Source organism: Periophthalmus magnuspinnatus, chromosome 21 (genome assembly GCF_009829125.3).
Source record: "Periophthalmus magnuspinnatus isolate fPerMag1 chromosome 21, fPerMag1.2.pri, whole genome shotgun sequence".
NCBI classification, from domain to species: Eukaryota; Metazoa; Chordata; class Actinopteri; order Gobiiformes; family Gobiidae; genus Periophthalmus; species Periophthalmus magnuspinnatus.
In genome coordinates this window covers 6,338,540-6,359,911 of record NC_047146.1, presented here as the reverse complement: position 1 = coordinate 6,359,911, position 21,372 = coordinate 6,338,540, and the positions used below count along the sequence as shown (strand labels likewise).

Sequence of the window (21,372 nt, the reverse complement as noted above, 5' to 3'; positions counted from 1 at the left end):
AATTTACACTTACAAAAAACACACACAAATATCAAAACGTGGGTATCGTTTGAGTACTCATATGGAAACAAAAAAAAACGGTCCAGCTCTAATCACGATGGAAACTCTCCAGGTGCGGTCGTAACCCTGTGTTTGACTCCGGGCTGTTTGATCAGTGAAGTTATTTATTAAACCGAGCCTGCAGTGTTCTGTGCACCACATATTAGCACTTTAGCTAAACGAAGCAACGTTAAAATAGTGTTAAATCTTAAATTGATTTTTTTTTTTTCTTGGTTAAATTATACCCAGCAATTCTAATCACAGATATAGTCACGATTAAGGCCATTTACAAGACAAGCAATAAAATGTGGAGCTATATGAGATCAAGTGAATATGCTCACCAGGCCCATTAAACAAACGCTCCTCTCATTGCTCTGATATATTTTACTTTTATTGCGCTGGCTTTAATTACACTGGGGGCGTTTGTTTCTGTAGCATCGGTAAAGGAACCGCGCTCTGTCTAGACCGGCTCTTCATCTCTCAATAATCAGCAGAACGAGATGGATTGAATTAAAGATGTTGACAGTGAGTAAGTTGCTGCTGATCCCATTAGATCCACAAGCGAAATACAGTTAAAAGATGTTATTGGTTTGATTAGAATGTTCCACCGTATGGCGTTTATTCAAGTGCAGATGTTTTTATTGCGCCAAAAATTCGTTGAAAAGAAAGCGTTCTTAGGGTGAGCGTGAAGACGTCGTGTTTCTAATGAGCTTCGCGCGTTCGGAGTGATCTCGACATCTCAAGCTGTCGTAGAAACACGTGGAAGTTTGACGGCGTAGAGCGTGACGTTGAAAAGGTCGCTTTGCTCATAGTGTTGGCGCGATGCTAAAATTTCAAACTCGATTTCGATACTAAGGTTCCGTAGTGGTTCGTGGGCGTAAACTAGTCCATGCGTCTTATATTTATTCTGGTCCTAGACTGTAAAAGAAGTGGACTGAGCGAGTGTTCGGTTCCAGTTGAATGAAGCTCGTCGAGGCTAGCAGTTATAGCGGCTAATTTGGAGCCGAGTTATATATTTTTTAATTCTGAGCGTGAGCATCATAGCAACCGAAGAGCCAATCCGGAGCGAGGCTGTTGAAGGTAACGCTCCTTCCCGCCTGCAATGCTGGTTTAGCAGGGAGTGGACGCTTAGCAACGCTGTCAATCAAACCTGTTGCTAACGCTAACAGGAGCGACCTCGGGGAAAAAAGACGCCTGATTTGTCTGTTATTAATGTTCATATATTGATTTACGGACACAATAGCGGAATAGGAGAGAGGGTGGGCTACAGTTTTTCGAATCGATGGAGCCGGAAGTGCGCCCATGATCACTTCCTGTTTGGAACACGGCGGCGGCTAGCAGGTTAGCTATGTCCAGTGATATAGACTGCATTACTTGTGTATTCATGTTCACCACTGGAATTCTCACTGACCATGGTATAAACAGTTTTAATTCCAAATCTATCTATAAGTCGAAAGCTTATTGACATTCACAGGTTTCAACTTCCTCTAACAGGCGACATTTTGAGGACTTTTGACCATTCAGAAGATAGAATAATATATTTAGTTCTGGATTGTTAATTCTGAAACCAATGAATCACTTGAATAACTGACAAAATAGTGAAATAAAAGGACCGGGATCATGTAGAGCAGGTTACTACGAACATTTAGAGTCGATGGAGTCGGAAGCGCGCCCGTGATCACTTCCTGTTTGGAACGCCACGGCTAGCGGGTTAGCTATGTCCATTTATATAACTAGTCTATGGTTTGGACACATGTAAGTCTATGTTAAACCGTAATTTTGACAAAAGTAAACTGTAAGAACAAGACGTGAGCGGCTTATTGTCGCTCAAGATTAAAAAGAAAAGCATTGTACAGGGATGAAATGTGAAAGATTATTATAAACTATTTAAAAGATCAGAGGTGAACGGCACAACACTATTAAAATGAAATGTCAGCTGTTTCTTATGAGAATACAAAAGAGGAAGATTTGATCAGAAACACTTATAGTTCAGTCCTGAGTGCCAACATCCTCCAAACATTTCACAGATAACACGATTAATAAAAGCTCTTGAGATTAGGCTTCAGACAAAGGGGGAATACTTGTGGCAGGAAGTGAATGATAACGAGTTGGGTCAGAGACTATCTGAACGTTTAACTGCAGGGAGTACTTTCTGTTTAACCCCATCAGTACTTCTGCAACAATTACTCACTAATTTTCCCCATTGATTTCAGAATTAAACACTCCACAACTAAATATTCTATCTTTTGAATGGGCAAAAGTCCTCAAAATGTCGCCTGTAAGAGGAAGTTGAAGCTAGTGAATGTCAATAAGCTTACGACTTAATTTATTACATCTTTGTGGTATTTTGGATTTGGCCTTAAAACTGTTGATACCACGGTCAGTGAGAATTCCAATGGTTAATATGAATACACAAGTAATACAGTCTATATCAGTGGACATAGCTAACGTGCTAGCCGCCGCGTTCCAAATAGAAAATGGTGCGCTTCCGGCTTTACGTTCGCCCTCTCTCTGTAACTGCTGCTCGTCATTTTGGTCTTAAAATGTCCGTATTAACCCGCTCTTCATGATCCAGGTGTTTTTATTTTGCTATTTTGTCCGTGATTCAAAATATGAACATTAAAAACAGACAAATCAGGCGCCTTCTTTCCCTGAGGTCGCTCTCGCTGGTAGCGTTAGCAACAGGTTTGATCGACAGCGTTGCTAAGCGCCTGCTCCCTGCTAAACCAGTGGTGCGGGTGGAAAGGGGCGTTACCTTCAACAGTCTCACTCCAGATTGGCTCTTTGGTTGCTATGATACTCGTGGCCAGAGTTTCAAATAAGCAAGTCGGCTCTAAATTGGTCGCTATAACCGCTAGCCTCGATTAGCTTCCTTTGACTGGAGATCATTTAGTCCAGTTCTTTATACAGTCTCTGGTTAGTACTACATAACGCACAAGTAGTTCCGGCTACGGTTAAATCACTTTCTATATCACTGCTCTGCTGCCATCACCATAGCAACGGGTAAACAAATGCTCAACCGCTAGCTTCATTGAAAACACAGAAATAACTCAATGTAATATTAACATTTAACTATTTTTAGAGCTACAAATTAAAGACTTAAAAGTACTTTGATGCCGCGCTGTCTTGTGATATATAGCCCCTGCGTAAATACTAGCCGAGGCAAAGCTAACAGTGGAAACAGAAGCACAAACTCACCCTCTGTGCTGAGTCCCGGGCTCGAGGTAAACTGGGCGACGTCCACTATTTTGACGGCAAACTGCTGTCCCGTGTCTCTGTTGATACATCGCCGCACCACGCTGAACGGCCCCCTGCAGGACACACAGGAAACAGCACATGTTTGATTAGCATGAGACTGGGATGTGAGTGAGGAGGCCCAAAATCAAAATTAAATTACTCACAATTGGGGAAGGTGGTTTGGCATATTAAAACTGCTTAAAAGTCCAAAGCGAGACGTGAATTTGACGTAGCATTTGAATAACTCGGAGTTAAACAGACAAAACCTGGATTACTGTCAGGCTAAATGAGGACTATAGTGAGTGAAATCTGCAATGTGGCATTAAAGGTTGGAACTTTTTGCTTGGAGGGTTCGCCGCCCTGTCCGTCCCCATGGTGATATTATTGTTTATCGCTTTTCCCACAAAACGACACAGAACGCACTTCCTTAGAGACGAGCAGATGACGCAACAAGGACAAGATTGTGAGCTTTAAGTCGTGTTAAAAAGCCGTTACCTCCTCAAAAACAGACCTGAAGTTGTGTTTTGTTTCATTCACACACGTTTGAGCAACACTTTATTATTAGTCTGTAGCATCTCCAAACGTCAACATGCTCCGTTCCACCTTGTGATGTCATGAAGTGGTAGTTTTCAAGTTAACAGTTCCTTTTATTTTTTTAGTTCAATAGAGATTAGCAGTTCCAGGGCTGAAATGATCCAAATGATGCTAAATTTGAAGGCGTATGTAGTTTAAAAATACTATAAAGCACTTCCTGTATCGCCACATGATGACATCACAAGGTGCAACAGAGTGTTTTCCGTTAGAGAGAAGAACTCAGCCTAAATATTCCGGGTTTGTGTGTTAAACATGTGTGAATGAAACAAAAAAAAACAACACAACTCCAGGTCTGTTTGTGATGAACTTATTACAACACAAATCAGAAAATAGCGTAAAACGTGCCCTTTAAATGGTCCTTAATGTGATAATTAGAAATACAATAGTTTCTCAATAGCCCCTGAGCCAGTGAAAGTCCTGAAATATCAAGTCATCGCACTGGCACTTCTCCTCCCTGCAGCACCTCCTTGAACTACTTAAAGCTTAAAAGTTAAAGTTAAGATATAGTTCCTTGGAGGCATGAGCTCAGAGTACACACAACGTCAGCGCGTGGGACTGTGCTCGCATTCGGAGCGCTCCCCTCTGTGTAGCAGCAGCTTCATTTACAGAGGCCACGGCTGCTCCCGGATTCTCATTTCGGAGGTTGAGGAGTTCACAAACGCTCACACACAGTAGCGCATCGTGGTTCTTAGGACGGAGCGCGTTTATTATCATGTTCACAGAGAGAGATAAACGGGGTGGGACGGTAGAGGTTGGGGGGTGGGGGGGTGGGTATGGCTCCGCAAACTAGCAGGTCACGACGACGCGAAAACAGAGGAAGGATACCGTTTTGCATCTACCGCATGGGGCTAATGGGTTTGAACTGACCCGTGCTCCGCTAAAGCAAAATGTGCGCTTGGAAAACTGAAGAATATTTGAGGTGTGGGGAGCGTAGGTCAGAGCCAAACAACAAAAGATGGATCAGAAATAAAGCGCTACAAGAGGTATGGCTTACAGCTAATCCGAGCCGATCAAATCCAAAAGGGACAAGTCTTAAGAGTTTTATATGTTGGCAGCACAGACTGTGTAAAGAAGTGGACTGAGTGAGTGCGACGTTAGCCACAGCGTTCAGCTCCAGTCAAATGAAGCTCGTCGAGGCCAGAGCGGTTATAGCGGCGAGTTCGGACCCGATTTACGTATTTGGAAGTCCGACCACGAGTATCATAGCAACCGAAGAGCCAATCTGGAGGGAGGTTGTTGAAGTTAACGCTCCAACCTGTCTGCAACGCCGGTTTAGCAAGAAGCGACACTGTCAATCAAACCTGTTGCTAACGCTAGCCGAAACGACGTCAGGGAAAGAGCGCACCGGATTTGTCTGTTGTTATTGTTCATATTTTGATTTACAGACACAATAGTGAAATAAAAAACACCAGGATCATGTAGAGCGGGTTAATACGAACATTTAAGACCAAAACGACAGAGAGGGGTGACAGTTTTTCAATGTAAAGTGAGTCGGAGCCAGAAGCGCACCCATGCTCACTTCATATTTGGAACGCGGCGGCTAGCAGGTTAGCTACGTCCATTTACATAAACAGTCTACGGTTCATATTAACTCTCAGGTTAGCATTAGCAACAGGTTTGATTGACAACGTTGCTGAGTGGGCAGGGGCTTCAACAGACTCTCTCCCTATTGGCTCTTTGGTTGCTATGATACTCTAGCTCGGAATTTCAAATATGGAACTATGGATCTTGGATTCGCCGCTATAACTGCTCTAGCCTCGATGTGCTTCATTTGACTGGGTGAGACGTCGCCCACAGCGTTCGGCTCCACTTAGTCCATTTCTTTTTACAGCCTAACGTCTCCGCAGATGTGACCTTTAACTTATCTCGCTGACATCACCTGCTCATTTTCACGGAGATCGATATGTTTCATGCCAAACTGCGTGAACATTCTGAGTAAAGTAATAACATCTCCACGGGGACAAGCGGGTGCCGAACTTTGCTGCGGGAAAGTTGCATAGCCCGCCTTTAACACTTCCTTTCCTTTGCCTTGTGTTTGTGTCGTGCAGTCGCGAGTTCACTGTGTTTTGAAGCGCAGTTGTAGTCATTATATTTTATGTACAATAACAATAAAAAGTCAACGGCTCCTCGTAGGGTACGGGGCTGTTCCACGCTTTTTCCATCCAGTTCCTTTGCGGATCTCTGCAGCTCAAAAGCACCCCATAAAACCCAGCGAGGAACCCAACACTAAATATAAACACAACACAGACATCACCTGCAGCTTTAGTGTGAATTACCATCCCACAGCAAATTAGAGCCAACCACCACATAACCATAATGTGTGTGCACCCACTTCACAGCTAAAGACGGCAGCACCCCTGGCTACAGCCGCAGATAGGATTAGTGTATGTATTTCTCTGTGTGTGTTTGTGTTTTTGTGTGTGTGTGAGTGTGTGAGTGGGAGAGGAGGAGCTCGAGCCATCTTCAGAGCACAAACGGAGACCACTGAACAGATGGTGATCAAGCAAAAGCTGCTTAGTGTCAGGGCAGTGAGATAGGGCAGCGCCAAGCCAAAACATGGAAGAAACACACACACGGGAACGCACGGGAACGCAAAGGAGCGCACGGGAACGCACAGGAACGCAAAGGAGTGCACGGGAACGCACCGGAAGGCAAAGGGGTGCACAGGAACACGCGGAGATGAGCAGGAACACACACATACGCACAGGAACACACTGGAACACACAGGAGGAACAAGCAGGAATGCATAGGAACATACAGAAACGCACAGGAACACACAGGAATGCAGGAACACAAATGCATAGGAACACACGCAAAATCACACAAAAACACAAGCAAACATACAAACACACACAGACATGCATAGACACATAGGAACACACACGCAAACACACACGAGCACACAGGAACACACGCAAAAACACACAAACAAACACAAATGCACAGGAGCACACAAGAACACACACAAACACACATAAGCATGCATAAACACACAGGAGCACACACGCAAACACACATGAACACACAGGAAAACACGCAAACACACAGAAACACACAAATACACACAAATACACACAAAAATCTGCATAAATCCATCCTTGGGAAAAACAAAAGAATCTTGTTTAAATGATGCAGCGTCTCACTTGTACAAAGACACTGCACGGCTGGACAGTGGTTATGGACTGGACAGTGGTTATGGACTGGACAGTGGTCATGTACTGGACAGTGGTTATGGACTGGACAGTGGTTATGGACAGTAGTTATGGACTGGACAGTGGTTATGGACTGGACAGTGTGTATTTCTCTGCAGCACAGACTCATAATGAGGAGGTCCAGCCAAACTTTACATTAATGAGATGATTTAAGGTGTTTGGCACAGAACAAAGTCTGAGTGTGTTATTCAGTTTATCATATGGACTATGCTAAAGGTAATCAGCCCTGGAACAAGTAAAAGTACAAATACTAGAGCAAAAAGTACAGATACCACAGCAAAAAGTATAAATACGAGAGCAAAAAGTACAGCTATCAGAGGAAAAATACAGATGCCAGAGCAAAAAGTACAGATACCAGAGCAAAAAATACAGATACCGGAGTAAAAAGTACAGATACCAGAGGAAAAAGTACAGATACAAGGGCAAAAAGTACAGATACAAGAGCAAAAAGTACAGATATCGGAGCAAAAAGTACAGGTACCAGAGGAAAAAGTACAGATACCACAGCAAAAAGTATAAATACGAGAGCAAAAAGTACAGCTATCAGAGGAAAAATACAGATACCAGAGCTAAAAGTACAGGTGCCAGAGGGAAAAAAAAAACTCAAGTAAAAGTATCACATGAAAAAAATCTACTTAAATAAAAAGTTTAAAATGTACTTTAAGAGTAAAAAGTAAAAGTATTACACACAGATTTTCAGATCTAATAAAGCTTCAAATGTGGTGATTTTGACAGAAACAACTGAATCAATTGTTTTTCCAGCTGATTTAATTTGTATATTTTGGTTTTGCTCAAATTATTAACGAAACATAAACCCTCAGCCTTTTCTCAAACTATAATAAAAACACTTTTACTTTTCTCTTCCGTTCAAAAATGTAGTGGAGTAGAAAGTACAAATGCTCACAAATGAGGCGAAGTAAAAGTAAAAATCTACATTCGAGCAATCAGTGTTATGACTTTTCCATTTTTATTTTCATTCTAACTCAGTTCAGTTTGGCCGTGACATGAGAAATTCATCATGTTGAGACTTGGAGCGGCACTTCACACATTAAGAGCTATTTCCATACAGAGTCTCGCCAACGTTTGCTCGATAACCCAAAAAATATGGGCCAAATCGCAACAGATGTGAAGTGACCCCCCTAAAGCTGCTCCTGATTAGAAACAAGTGTCTAGACTCCGAGGTCAGGAGCTGGAGTTAGAATCAGTCATGTAGGTTCTTTATGACGGGACTTTCGGCTCTTTTAGGGGATCCGAATCCGAAAAGAGCCGTTCAAAAGACTCGTTTACGGTTTAATTTATATGACAGACGCCAATGTGGACATCTACAATTTCATCACAGACAGAAACGACCGAGACTCCGATGTGTAAAACGACTCAAACTCAGAGTGAGAGCGAGTTTACGCTTTGAAATGTATGAATAATCGAAATAAAACGTAAAAACTAACTGTTATTATGATCCCAAATGTATTTTTCTGCGCTCAAATATCTCACTTGTGTCGCCTAATCTGGTTCTGAGATGATTCTTGTGTTGGTTCCGCAGTGTAAAAACGTATAAAAATGAGAAAAAACGGATTCAGTTCTTTTCAAAAAATGAGATTCGGTGCCAACTATTCGCGTTTTTTTCAGATCACACACGGATTACCGGCTGATTACCAAGACTTCAGACACTTTCCAGCTTTCAACAGCGTCTTAAAACACACCAGGGGGCGCTACATTCCTCCAACACTAATTACTATCCTAAACTTCTTTCATCAAATGCTCATAAAACACGTGGCGGCGGCGGCTAGCACGTTAGCTATGTCCGTTTATATAAGACCTCCGCATAAGAAACATGTGAGATATTCAAACTTTTTTTTTTTTCATAACGATCTCAAGTATCTGACCGCAAATCTCAAAGTCTTCTGGGTATTCGGGAGGTGCAACCAGGTTTCCATTTCGGTCATTTCCAGCCCGTCACATCTGCCTCACTGACCAAATTGAAACCCGCCCATCGTCATGGCGACATAATACTGTCAGAACTTTTGAAGGATGTGTTTGATACCTCTCTGTAGTTTCAAGTATCGTCTCACTTTCGAATGGCGTTGTACCGGCGCAGATCAAGAACGCAACAGTTCAGGCCCTGCTTAAAAAGCCAGATGTGGATGTTGACGCTGTAGAGAGAAAAACCAGTCTCCACACGGTTTATTATCTCCAAACTCTGGTCAAAAGCGGTCTCCGTACTTCAGGTCGCATCAAATATCAACAGCAGTAGGATCCCAGACTCAAAGTGCTTTACAGAATAAGAATTAACATTAAACTAACAATACAACAAATCATCGTAAAGTGAGCGTTAAAAGAGAAGAGCCTGGATTTAAACATGGTCAAAGTCGAGGTTTGTCTCACATCTTCAGGAAGAATGTTCCAAGTTTTAGATGCAGAAAATTGAAACGCTGATTCCCCTGGTTTAGTCCTGGTTTAGTTCTGGTTTCGGCCAGGTTTCGATCAGGTTTCGCCCTTAGTTTCAATCTGGTTTCATCCTGGTTTAGTTCTAGCTTTGACCTAGTTTTGTTCTAATTTAGAATTGGTTTTGTTCTGATTTAGACCTGATTTAGACCTGGTTTAGACCTGTTTTTTTCCCGGTTTTGTCCTTTGTTTCATTCTGGTTTCATCCTGGTTTAGTTCTGGCTTTGACCTGGTTTTGTTCTGATTTAGACCTGGTTTAGATCTGGTTTTGTCCCGGTTTTGTCCTTCGTTTCATTCTGGTTTCATCCTGGTTTAGTTCTGGTTTTGACCTGTTTTCTTTCTGGTTTAAACTTGGTTTAGACCTGATTTCGTCCTAGTTTCGTCCCGGTTCAGTCCTGACTCTGGGCACCAGCAGGAGGCCGGTCCCTGAAGTCCTCAGAGTGCGAGATGGTTCATGTGGCACAGACTTGTGCACACGCAGAGCTGGTTTAAAGTCCATTCCGTGAATAATCCCAGATCACATGACTGCATGAGGCCAAAGACGAGCTGCACTAAAACTGAGACGGGAAAGAGGCTTTTAGTCGTTTTGCTTCATAAAAATAGAACACACTCCAAGGAAACGCAAAACTGGAGACGCTGGTAACGAACACGCACACACACACCTGCACCTGTTTTTAATGTTTTTTATGGAGTTATTTTTCTGCTTGGATTGTATTTTAAACCCATGAAAAAGAATCCAAGTGCTCTCATCGGGTTCTTCTGTATAAATAAAGAGAAAGAAAGAATCAGCCGTACGTTTGTGTAAACATAGAGCCGCCTCTTTAGCGTCCTATTTTCATATTTCAATTAGAAAAACACAACATTTAAAAGTGTAAATGAACAAATGAAATATAAAGCAACTGTTCTTTCCTTTCTTTCAGTTCTTTTCCAGCTCTTTAGACTGTGAACAGCCAACTTCCACAGGGGAAATATATCTTCACACCTGAAAGAAAACACCAGCTTGCCGACAAGGAATTGGCGCACTTGACGAATCCAGTCATACCTATATAAAACCGGATAGAATACACCAACTCCGGGAGGAACCGTTCACTTTTAACTTTCCAGTGAATTGTAGGAGAGGTGAAAGAGCGCTCATTAGCAAAGCAGTCACGTCCCGCTGCTACCGCTAACTCTCCGTGTGTGTGTGTGTGTGTGCGCGCCCGTCCCAACGCCTCACCTGCCATCGGCCAGCCTCAAATGTCAGGCTTCGGTCTCGTCTGCCCCCTTTACAACAATGAACACGGGGCCCTCGGGGAGATGGGACAAACAGTAGAAAGAGACTGGACGGTTCCCACAGTGAGGGGGGGGAAGAAAAAAAAAGGCAGCGGGCGAAGGAATCAAGGAATCTCACATGTCAATCAAGCGAGGGACAACTCCGGCTTCAGCGCGCATCAGTGAGCGTGCTCGGTGACACGTTTAGCACGGGAAAGGAGTGACATGTTTTTTAACGAGCGAAACGGCAAACGATATTAAGTTATTCACGTTGGCGTTGTACAGAAACCAGCCGCCTCCCTTCCCATAGGCTTTATATATAAACGGACATAGCTAACCTGCTAGCCGCCGCGTTCCAAGCAGGAAGTGAGGCAAGTGCGCGATTCCGATTCCCCTCGTAATTTTGGTCTTTGAACGTTCGTATTAACCCGCTCTACATGATCCTGGGGTTTTTATTTCACTATTGTGTCGGTAAATCAAGATACGAACATTAATAACAAACAAATCAGGCGCCTCCTACTAGCGTTAGCAACAGGTTTGATTGACAGTGTTGCTAAGCTCCTGCCCTGTGCTAAACCAGTGTTGCGGGCACAAAGGGGCGTTACCTTCAACAGCCTCGCTCCGGATTGGCTCTTTGGTTGCTATGACACCCGCAGTCAGAATTTCTAATACTCAACTCACCTCCAAATTAGCCGCTATAACTGCTAGCCTCGATGAACTTCATTTGACGCTTCATACAGACTATGTGCCAGGTTTTGAAGTGAAAATACAAGTCATATACAAATGATCTTTTTCCTGCTTTATATTACTACTGCCATTTTTCTGCTGAATTACAAGTACGCCTCCAGGCACTTTAGCGCTCATTAATGCAAAACATCATGTTTTTTTGGCATTATTTTGAAGTTATTCATATAGGTTCTGTTGTACTCCCAGTAGAGGCTGAATACCAAACTCAAAGAACGTTAAAGGAAACATACATAAAGAGAACAAAGGGAATGTGTTTTTTTTGTTTCATTCACACATATTTAACACACACACCCTGCGTATTTAAGCTGAGTTCTTCTCTCAAGCTGAAAACACTCCATTCCACCTTGTGATGTCATCATGTGGTGCTACAGGAAGTGCTCCACTGTGTTTTTAAACTCCACACACCTTCATTTCTAGAATCATTTGGATCATTTCAGCCAATCTGGACTTGCCAAATCTCTGCTAAACTAAAAGGTAAAAGGAGCTGTTAACTTGAAAACGACCACTTCATGACATCACAAGGTGGAACAGAGCGTTTTGAGGTTTGGAGATGTACCTCAGACAAGTGTGAATGAAACAAAACACAACTCCAGGTGTGTTTTTGATGAAGTAACAGCATTAAAACATGACTTAACGCTCATAAGAGTCCATTTTGTGTAATATAGGACCTTTAAAGAGGAAAAAAAAAGGCTGAAATGCTCGTCTTGGCTTATGTCCGTTCCAAAAAATATCCGTCAGAGGCGTGACGTCTCGAGCACAACACTGGGACAATACTACAAACTACGGGAGATTAGGTTTATTAAGTGCGTTGGCTGAGCAGACGGGAAGGAAGGAGCGAGGGGGATGAAGAGGACGGGAGCTTTGAAACGGCTCGAGTGGCGGAACTGGTTGTGAATGGGCATCAGCTGTGCTCCATACGCCATTATAGACCTGAAGAGATGTCAGCTGCACATGGACTGTTCTAATGAATCCAAACACGCTGCAGCCAAACACAGGGAAATATGGACAGAAAGAGACTGGAAGACACGCCAGAGGAAAATCCGTGTGGAGGGGGGGAAAAAAAAACACAAGAGCGTTTCGGAGAATTGGCATCTTTGAAAAGTCGGAAAAATCCAAATGCAAATGTCACAAACAAACGCAAGTGATTACCTGGACCAGTGGCTCGTGTTGGCCACCTAATCCCAAATTACTGAGTTTGGCTTCCTAATCCCAAAAGCTCTAACAGGTTTTCAACTTTCCTTTCAGTTTTTATAAAGCGCTTTTCCACCTTCAAAACACTCAAAGCGCTTTACATCGAGGAACCGGTCACCCGTTTCCTCGCACGTTCATACACCGGTGTACGCGGACACTGGGCGCGAGGTGGGTTAAGCGTCTTTGCCTAAAAACGCAAGGATAGCGTTCATCTGTGGGAGCTGGAATCGCACCGCCAACCCGTGAGTCATCGCAGATAATCGTAGGAGAGCGTATATTACTTTGACGTGATAATCCAGGTTGTTTTTAGATGATGTGAGAGAGTTTTATACTTTGGGGAGGACCTTAGTCTACTGTATACATGGGAAACACTGCACACACACACACACACACACACACAGACTGTATAAAGAAGTATGACGTCATCCACAACGTTTGGCTCCAGTCGAATGAAGCTCATGGAGACTAGAGCAGTTACAGCGGCCAAATCAGACGCCTTCTTTCCCCGGGGTCGCTCCTATTAGCGTTAGCAACAGGTTTGATTGACAGCGTCGCTAAGCTCCTGCCCTGTGCTAAACCAGCTGTGCGGGCAGAAAGGTGCGTTACTTTTAACAGTCTTGCGTCGGATTGGCTCTTTGTTGCTATGACACCCACATCTATCCTCCATATTGGCCGCTACAAATGATCTTTTCCTGCTTTATAATACCACTGCCATTTTTCTGTTGAATTACAAATACACCTCCAGGCACTTTAGCGTTCATTAATGCAAAACATCATGGATTTTTTGGGGGTATTATTTTGAAATCGAGGCTAGCGGTTGTAGCGGCCAATTCGGGGCAGAGTTCCATATTTGGAGTTTTGACCGCGAGTATCATAGCAACCAAAGAGCCAATCAGGAGCGAAGCTGGTTTAGCAGGGAACGCTGTCAATCAAACATGTTGCTAACGCTAACCGGAGCAACCTCGGGGAAAGAAGAAGGCGCTTGATTTGTCTGTTATTAATGTTCATATCTTGATTTACAGACACAAAAGTGAAATAAAAACACCAGGATCATGTAGAGGGTTAATACGAACATTTAAAGACCAAAATGACGAGTCTGACAGCAGCAGTTACAGAAAGAGGGGCAACGCTTTTCTAATGTAACGTGAATTGGAGCCAGAGTCGATGGAGCGCGCACATGATCACTTCCTGTTTGGAACGCGCCGGCTAGCAGGTTAGCTATATCCATTTACATATACAGTCTTACAGTCCTGGTATTACCAAAAAGGGACTAACAACACAGCACAAACAAATATTCTTAGACTGCTGTACTGAACTGGTGGCATTTTTCAGACTATAATTTCATACGACATATTTTCCCCATAAACCCATTTTCTGTGACTGCTCAACTCGCCTATTTTTATCCATATTAGTTCTGCTTTTGTTGTTGTGCCCAATAAAATGATTTCTACCCCCAGCTTCGAGGCACAGAAATAATAACTCCACTCAGCGTAGCTTTCATACAGTTAAAGACGAGCACGACGGTCTTAGAAACGAGCGTTCTGATTGGATAACGACTCTCTCAAACAGGAAGTAAAACGTCACTAATGCGGTGAGGGAAACACGTTGGATCTTCGTCGTTGGGTCAAGGAAAATCGGTAAAAACACAAGTTCGTGGGAGACAGTAGCTCGGTGGGTAGTGCTGTCCGCTTAATAACCTTTGACCTTTAAGCCATGTACTCCAGCTGACCTCTACGAAAAGGGGCGTGGCTACAACTCCCGACACCTATAGTCCAAAACCTTGTGAGAAAAGAGCTTCCCTGCGGTCCCTGTCAACGTAACCAACTGGAATTTACTACAACATCAAAAAGATAGGGTGCCTTATATCGCCCGGCGCCCCCCCCTGGCTTGGTGTGTGTGTTGCGGTAGTAAAACGTGATTTGCGAACGAGGGTCCCTCTCAACTTCACAGTGTGTGAATCACCCCCCGAGTCTCATTTGGTAAATGTCAGCGGCTTTACGACACATGCGAGTCCACAGCGCCGCACGCCACTCTGAGGCTGATGTGCGGCCAATCAGACGGGGTTTAACGGCGAGAGCGACCTGCTCAGGTATAAACGACAGGGCATAACGGTCAAGTGATGTTTACACGCATCACACGGGTTTGACGGCAAATAAACCTGGACTGAACCTGGACTGAACCTGGACTGAACCAGGACTGAACCTGGACTGAACCAGGACTGAACCTGGACTGAACCAGGACTGAACCAGGACTGAACCAGGACTGAACCACAACAAAACCAAGACAAAACCAGGACTAAACCAGGACTAAAACCAAGACTAAACCAGGACTAACCCAAGTCTAAAGCATGTCTAAATCAAGACAAGACCAGGACAAAACCAGGACAAAGCCAGGACTAAACCAACACTAAACCAGGACAGAAGTAGAACTAAACCAGGTCTAAATCAAAACTAAACCAGGACTGAACCAGGACTAAACCAGGACTAAACCAAGACTAAACCAAGACTAACCCAAGACTGAACCAGGACTGACCCAGGACGCAACCAGAACTAAACCAAGACTAAAACCGGTCTAAATCAAGACTAAACCAGGACAATCCCATAACTGTTATCAACCAAATCATAACATTAACAAGGATCAAAACTTGCATAATTTATTTTAGTTCCCCAAAAAACAGGATAAAAACAGTTGAGAAAAGAGCAAAGTGTTTGAATCCGAGAGCGTAAACATAATGGAACGCCCCACTGTAACAGACTGGTGCAATAGGAGGCTATAATGAAACCATAATGGCCGCCTGGAGGAGACATTAAGGAAATCATCACTAAATGACTGTCATTAACATGTTTACACCTCCCATGGAGCAGGACAGTAAGTGTGAAGAGGGAAGGAGGCGCTGGCAGAAACAACACTTTGAAATAAAGACACAACTATCGACGGTACGACACATAATCACACGGAGATCGGCATCAGAGCGCAGTCACAGTTCAAACCCAGATCAGTGCAGGCTGCCATTGTGTCCCTGAGCAAGACCCACCTTGGGCTGTGTAAGAATGTAGTGTGCTTGGGTGGGACGTCTCGCTTTAGTCAGTCTAACCCCGAGGCGTCACCAGCGTGGGAAGAAAACGATGACACACGACTACAGAGAGAGGCTTAGAACGAACAAAACAAACCATGACTGTAATAATCCAACCAGAAGAGCTCACTGTGATGTGAACGAACCTGGAACTAGGACTAAAACAGGACTAAACCAGGTCTAAACCAGGACTAAACCAGAACAGCTCATTGTGATGTGAACGAACCTGGAACTAGGACTAAAACAGGACTAAACCAGGACTAAAGCAGGACTAAACCAGGACTAAAGCAGGACTAAACCAGGACTAAAGCAGGACTAAACCAGGACTGAACCAGGACTAAACCAGAACAGCTCATTGTGATGTGAACGAACCTGGAACTAGGACTAAACCAGGACTAAACCAGGACTAAACCAGGACTAAACCAGGACTAAACCAGGACTAAAGCAGGACTAAAGCAGGACTAAACCAGAACAGCTCATTGTGATGTGAACGAACCTGGAACTAGGACTAAACCAGGACTAAACCAGGACTAAACCAGGACTAAACCAGGACTAAACCAGGACTAAACCAGAACAGATCATTGTGATGTGAACGAACCTGGAACTAGGACTAAACCAGGACTAAACCAGGACTAAACCAGGACTAAACCAGGACTAAACCAGGACTAAAGCAGGACTAAAGCAGGACTAAACCAGAACAGCTCATTGTGATGTGAACGAACCTGGAACTAGGACTAAACCAGGACTAAACCAGGACTAAACCAGGACTAAACCAGGACTAAACCAGGACTAAACCAGAACAGATCATTGTGATGTGAACGAACCTGGAACTAGGACTAAACCAGGACTAAACCAGGACTAAATCAGGACTAAACAAGGACTAAACCAGAGCAGCTCATTGTGATGTAAACAAACCTGGAATTAGGACAAACAGGACTAAACCAGGGCTAAACCAACATTAAACCATGACTAAACCAGGACTGAACCAGGACTAAAACAAGACTAAATCAAAACTAAACCAAGATTAAATCAGGACTAAACCACAACAGCTCATTGTGATGTATGAACCTGGAACAATACAAACCAAGACTAAACCAAGACTAAACCAGGACTAAAGCAGGACTAAACCAGGACTAAAGCAGGACTAAACCAGGACTGGAACCTGTCCTGGAACCAGACAAAAACCTTCTGGGTCGGGTTCACTGTCTGCTCTTCACTTGCTCGAACGAGTGAACTATGAACTTATTTCCGAACAGTTTAAACTTGTTGAATGCAATTTTTCACACAAGAAAAATGTCTTTACAAAATCAACTGTTCTGATCTGAAGTAAAGAAGCCATGAAAAAGCACACAGCCAAGTGCACATCCATCCAGTGTGTAACTCAGAGAACGCCATCTCCAGAGGCGCTTGGCAAAAACACGGCTACAACTTATAAAGCGAGCCAGGCAGAGAAGGCAGAGGGAGTGAGGGGAGGTAAAAAAGCCTCGCAACAAAAATATGAAATAAAAATGCAACGAATCACAGGCCCAAGGTGGACACGAGAGACTCTGGGTAATGTGGGTCAACTATGCAGTAAGTGAGATTAAAACTAACAGCACATAAAGAGAGGACGCCCTGAATATCACTGTGTTAATCTGGACACAGGAATATGTAGGGCGAATGAGGACTAAAGCGGGACTAAAGCGGGACTAAAGCGGGACTAAACTAGGACTAAAGCGGGACTAAAGCGGGACTAAAGCGGGACTAAAGCAGGTCTAAAGCGGGACTAAAGTGGGACTAAAGCGGGACTAAACTAGGACTAAACTAGGGCTAAAGCGGGACTAAAGCGGGACTAAACTAGGACTAAACTAGGACTAAAGCGGGACTAAACTAGGACTAAAGCGGGACTAAACTAGGACTAAAGCGGGACTAAACTAGGACTAAAGCGGGACTAAACTAGGACTAAAGCGGGACTAAAGCGGGACTAAAGCGGGACTAAAGCGGGACTAAACTAGGACTAAAGTGGGACTAAAGCGGGACTAAACTAGGGCTAAAGCGGGACTAAAGCGGGGCTAAAGCGGGACTAAAGCAGGACTACACTGAGACTAAAGCAGGTCTAAACCAGGACCAAACCAGGACTAAACCAGGACTAAACCAGGACCAAACCAGGACTAAACCAGGACTAAACCAAGACCAAACCAGGACTAAACCAAGGCTAAACCAGGGCTAAACCAGGGCTAAACCAGGACCAAACCAGGACCAAACCAGGACTAAACCAAGACCAAACCAAGACCAAACCAGGACTAAACCAAGGCCAAACCAGGGCTAAACCAGGACCAAACCAGGACCAAACCAGGACCAAACCAGGACTAAACCAAGGCTAAACCAAGGCTAAACCAAGGCTAAACCAAGGCTAAACCAGGACTAAACCAGGACCAAACCAGGACCAAACTAGGACTAAACCAAGACCAAACCAAGACCAAACCAGGACTAAACCAAGGCCAAACCAGGGCTAAACCAGGACCAAACCAGGACCAAACCAGGACCAAACCAGGACTAAACCAAGGCTAAACCAAGGCTAAACCAAGGCTAAACCAGGACTAAACCAGGACCAAACCAGGACCAAACTAGGACTAAACTAGGACTAAACCAAGGCTAAACCAGGGCTAAACCAGGACCAAACCAGGACTAAACCAAGGCTAAACCAGGACTAAACAAGGAATACACCAAGACTAAACCAGGGCTAAAGCAGGTCTAAACCAGGACTGAACCAGGACAGTTAAAGGACCAATATGCTTTACACTAAATAACATTCCATTATGGCAGATGTTTTACACTGGACACTTTACAGATGGTCCTCATAGTTCACGTTGGCTGGTCGGTTGAATTCCATGTGTAAATCTGACGTCCTGAGAGTAGAAACAACAGAAATGACCATGAACCAAACTGCGATCCCTCGGCAACAAGGTCTGCCATATAAATTACCACTGGATTTATGTAGTGCCTCCCAAGACTCCCAAAGACCTTTACAGAGCGGTATTCATCCACTCTACGCTCGATGAAGTGCACTGAGGCAGACTGATGGAACCAAGGCTGCCAATCTGCACCAATGAACCTCCACCAACTCTCACACACCACATTCACCTGGACCATGTGGGTGGAGTGTCTTGCCCAAGGAAACAACGACGCCACTTTTTTTAAACAATTTTCTACGTTTAAATTCTGCTTCATGGTTTCGTTTCAAAATCATCGTTTATCGTCTTTATTTACTTCAGAAATATATCGCACTTCGAAATGTGTTATCGTGACAGGACTAAAGTCGTTTTCTCTTGCAAATAGCGCCCCCCTGTGGCACCTGGTATTTCTAACTAAACCAGGACTAAACAAAGACTGAACTAGGACTAAATCAAGACTAAACCAAGACTTAATGGGACTACACCAGGACTGAACCAGGATTAAACCAGAACTAAACCAAGGCTCAACCAAGACTAAATCAGGACTGAACTAGGACTAAAGAAAGACTAAACCAGGACTAAGCCAGGACCAAACCAAGATTAAACCAGGACTAAATCAAAACTAAACCAGGACTAATCCAAGACTAAATCAAGACTAAACCAGGACTAAACCAAGACTACACCAGGACTACACCAGGACTAAACCAGGACTAAATCAAGACTTAACCGGGACAAAACCAGGACTAAATCAGGACTAAATAAAGATTAAACCAGGACTAAATCAAAACTAAACCAGGACCAAACCAAAACTAAACCAGGGCTAAACCAGGACTGAACAGAAGAGTGAACCAGGACTAACTAAATCAAGACTAAACCAAGACTAAACTAGGAGAAAACCAAGACTAAACCAGAACTAAATCAAAACTGAACCAGGACTGAACCAGGACTGAACCAGGACTGAACCAGGACTGAACCAGGACTGAACCAGGACTGAGCCAGGACCTGTGGCTCGCTCATCTTCAGTGTAGACACTGTCCCTGGTGCTGGGTGGTCCTGATGCACGGCCTGTTTAGAACAGCAGACAAAGTTGCTGTGTGATTATTCCACATGAAAAGCCAACCATCAGATCGATGGGTAATCTTGATATTAGCTCTTCGCCCTGAGCTGTGACTCTAAACGCCACAGCTTCAGAAAGTGGGTCACGTGTGCTTCAGTTACTTTTGATGCTGTAAGTTTAAGCTTTTATGGCCCAACCCTTTTTAATATCTCCTTTTCCCCCTGGCTCACGATCAGACTTAAGACTCACTGAACCAGCGTCTGTCGCTCATTAAATACTGAGATGATTTGTAAACAGACCAACACTCGCACACACGTCACGTTCACACCAGCTCAGGTCAAATGTCCTGCCCAAGGACACAACGGCAGATTGATCAGTCATGATAATCACTAAATGTAAGCACTTTGCATCTAGGAAACAAGGAATATGAAGGAGTCAGGGAGGAGAGAATGAATGATGGAGTAAGGAGGAGAGAGGGGGAGAGAGTCTGAGGGGGTAAGGAGGAGAGAGGGAGACAGTATGGAGTAAGGAGGAGAGAGTATGGGGGAGGTAGAGAAAGAAAGACGGTAAGGGGGACAGAGGGAGAGAGAGAATATGGAGGGGTAAGGAGGAGAGAGGGAAAGAGAGGGAATGAGACGGAGTAAGGGGGAGAGAGAGAGAGAGAGAGAGAGAATGACAGGGTGAGGAGGGGAGAGAGAGAATGAGGGGGTAAAGAGGAGAGTGAGAGAGTGAGTATGAGGGGGTAAGGAGAGGAAGAGAGAGAATGAGGGTGAAAGGGGGTTAAGAGGGAAGAGAGCGAGTATGAGGGGTAAAGGGGGAGAGGGAGAGAGAGTATGAGGGGTAAGGAGGAGAGAGGGAGAGAGAATGAGGGGGTAAGGGGGGAAAGAGAGAGAGAATGAGGGTGAAAGGAGGAGAGAGGGAGAGAGGATGAGGGGGTAAGGGGGGAAAGAGAGCAAGTATGAGGGGTAAAGGAGGAGAGAGGGAGCGAGAGAGTACGAGGGGGTAAGGAGGAGAGAGGGAAAGAGTATGGAGGGGTAAGAAGGAGAGAGGGAGAGAGAGAATGACAGGGTAAGGAGGAAAGAGAGAATGAGGGGGTAAGGGGGGAGAGAGGGAGAGTATGAGGGGGTAAGCAGGAGAGAGGGAAAGAGTATGGAGGGGTAAGGGAGAGAGGGAGAAAGAGAATGAGGGGGAAAGGGGGGAAGAGAGAGAGTGTATGGGAGGTAAGGAGGAGAGACGATGAAGAGGCAGGGGAGAGAGAGGGAGAGAGAGAAAATGGGGGGCATGAGAGAGGACGAGAGAGAGAGAATGGAGGAAGGGCTGAGACTGAAACGTGAGTGTATGAGTTTGTAAGTGCGTATGAGGGGGTAAGTGCGTATGAGGGGTAAGTGCGTATGAGGGGTAAGTGCGTATGAGGGGTAAGTGCGTATGAGGAGGTACTTCATTCCCACTTGTTTTTAATGAAATTTGAACAGTTTAAAAGCTCTTCAGGGACTAGTGTTGCAAATTAGCCTAGCATAGCCTGTTAATCCATGTTTGTAGCATCTGTCCGTATTCAAATAAACAATAAAAACGAAAAAAAATCTGTTGTCCCGGGCC

The 21,372-nt window shown here is 44.2% G+C and overlaps 1 protein-coding gene across 9 annotated transcripts in view; it reads right to left on the bottom strand.

The window, feature by feature from the left end:
- Window positions 1-21,372, bottom strand: part of caska (calcium/calmodulin-dependent serine protein kinase a) — a 160,292-nt gene that overhangs the window by 92,059 nt on the left and 46,861 nt on the right. For all 9 annotated transcript variants that reach the window (XM_033986390.2, XM_033986391.2, XM_033986393.2 and 6 more), the window contains exon 2: window positions 3,238-3,350. In XM_033986390.2, coding sequence (XP_033842281.1) covers window positions 3,238-3,350 — 113 coding nt within the window. The remainder of the gene's footprint in view (window positions 1-3,237; window positions 3,351-21,372) is intronic.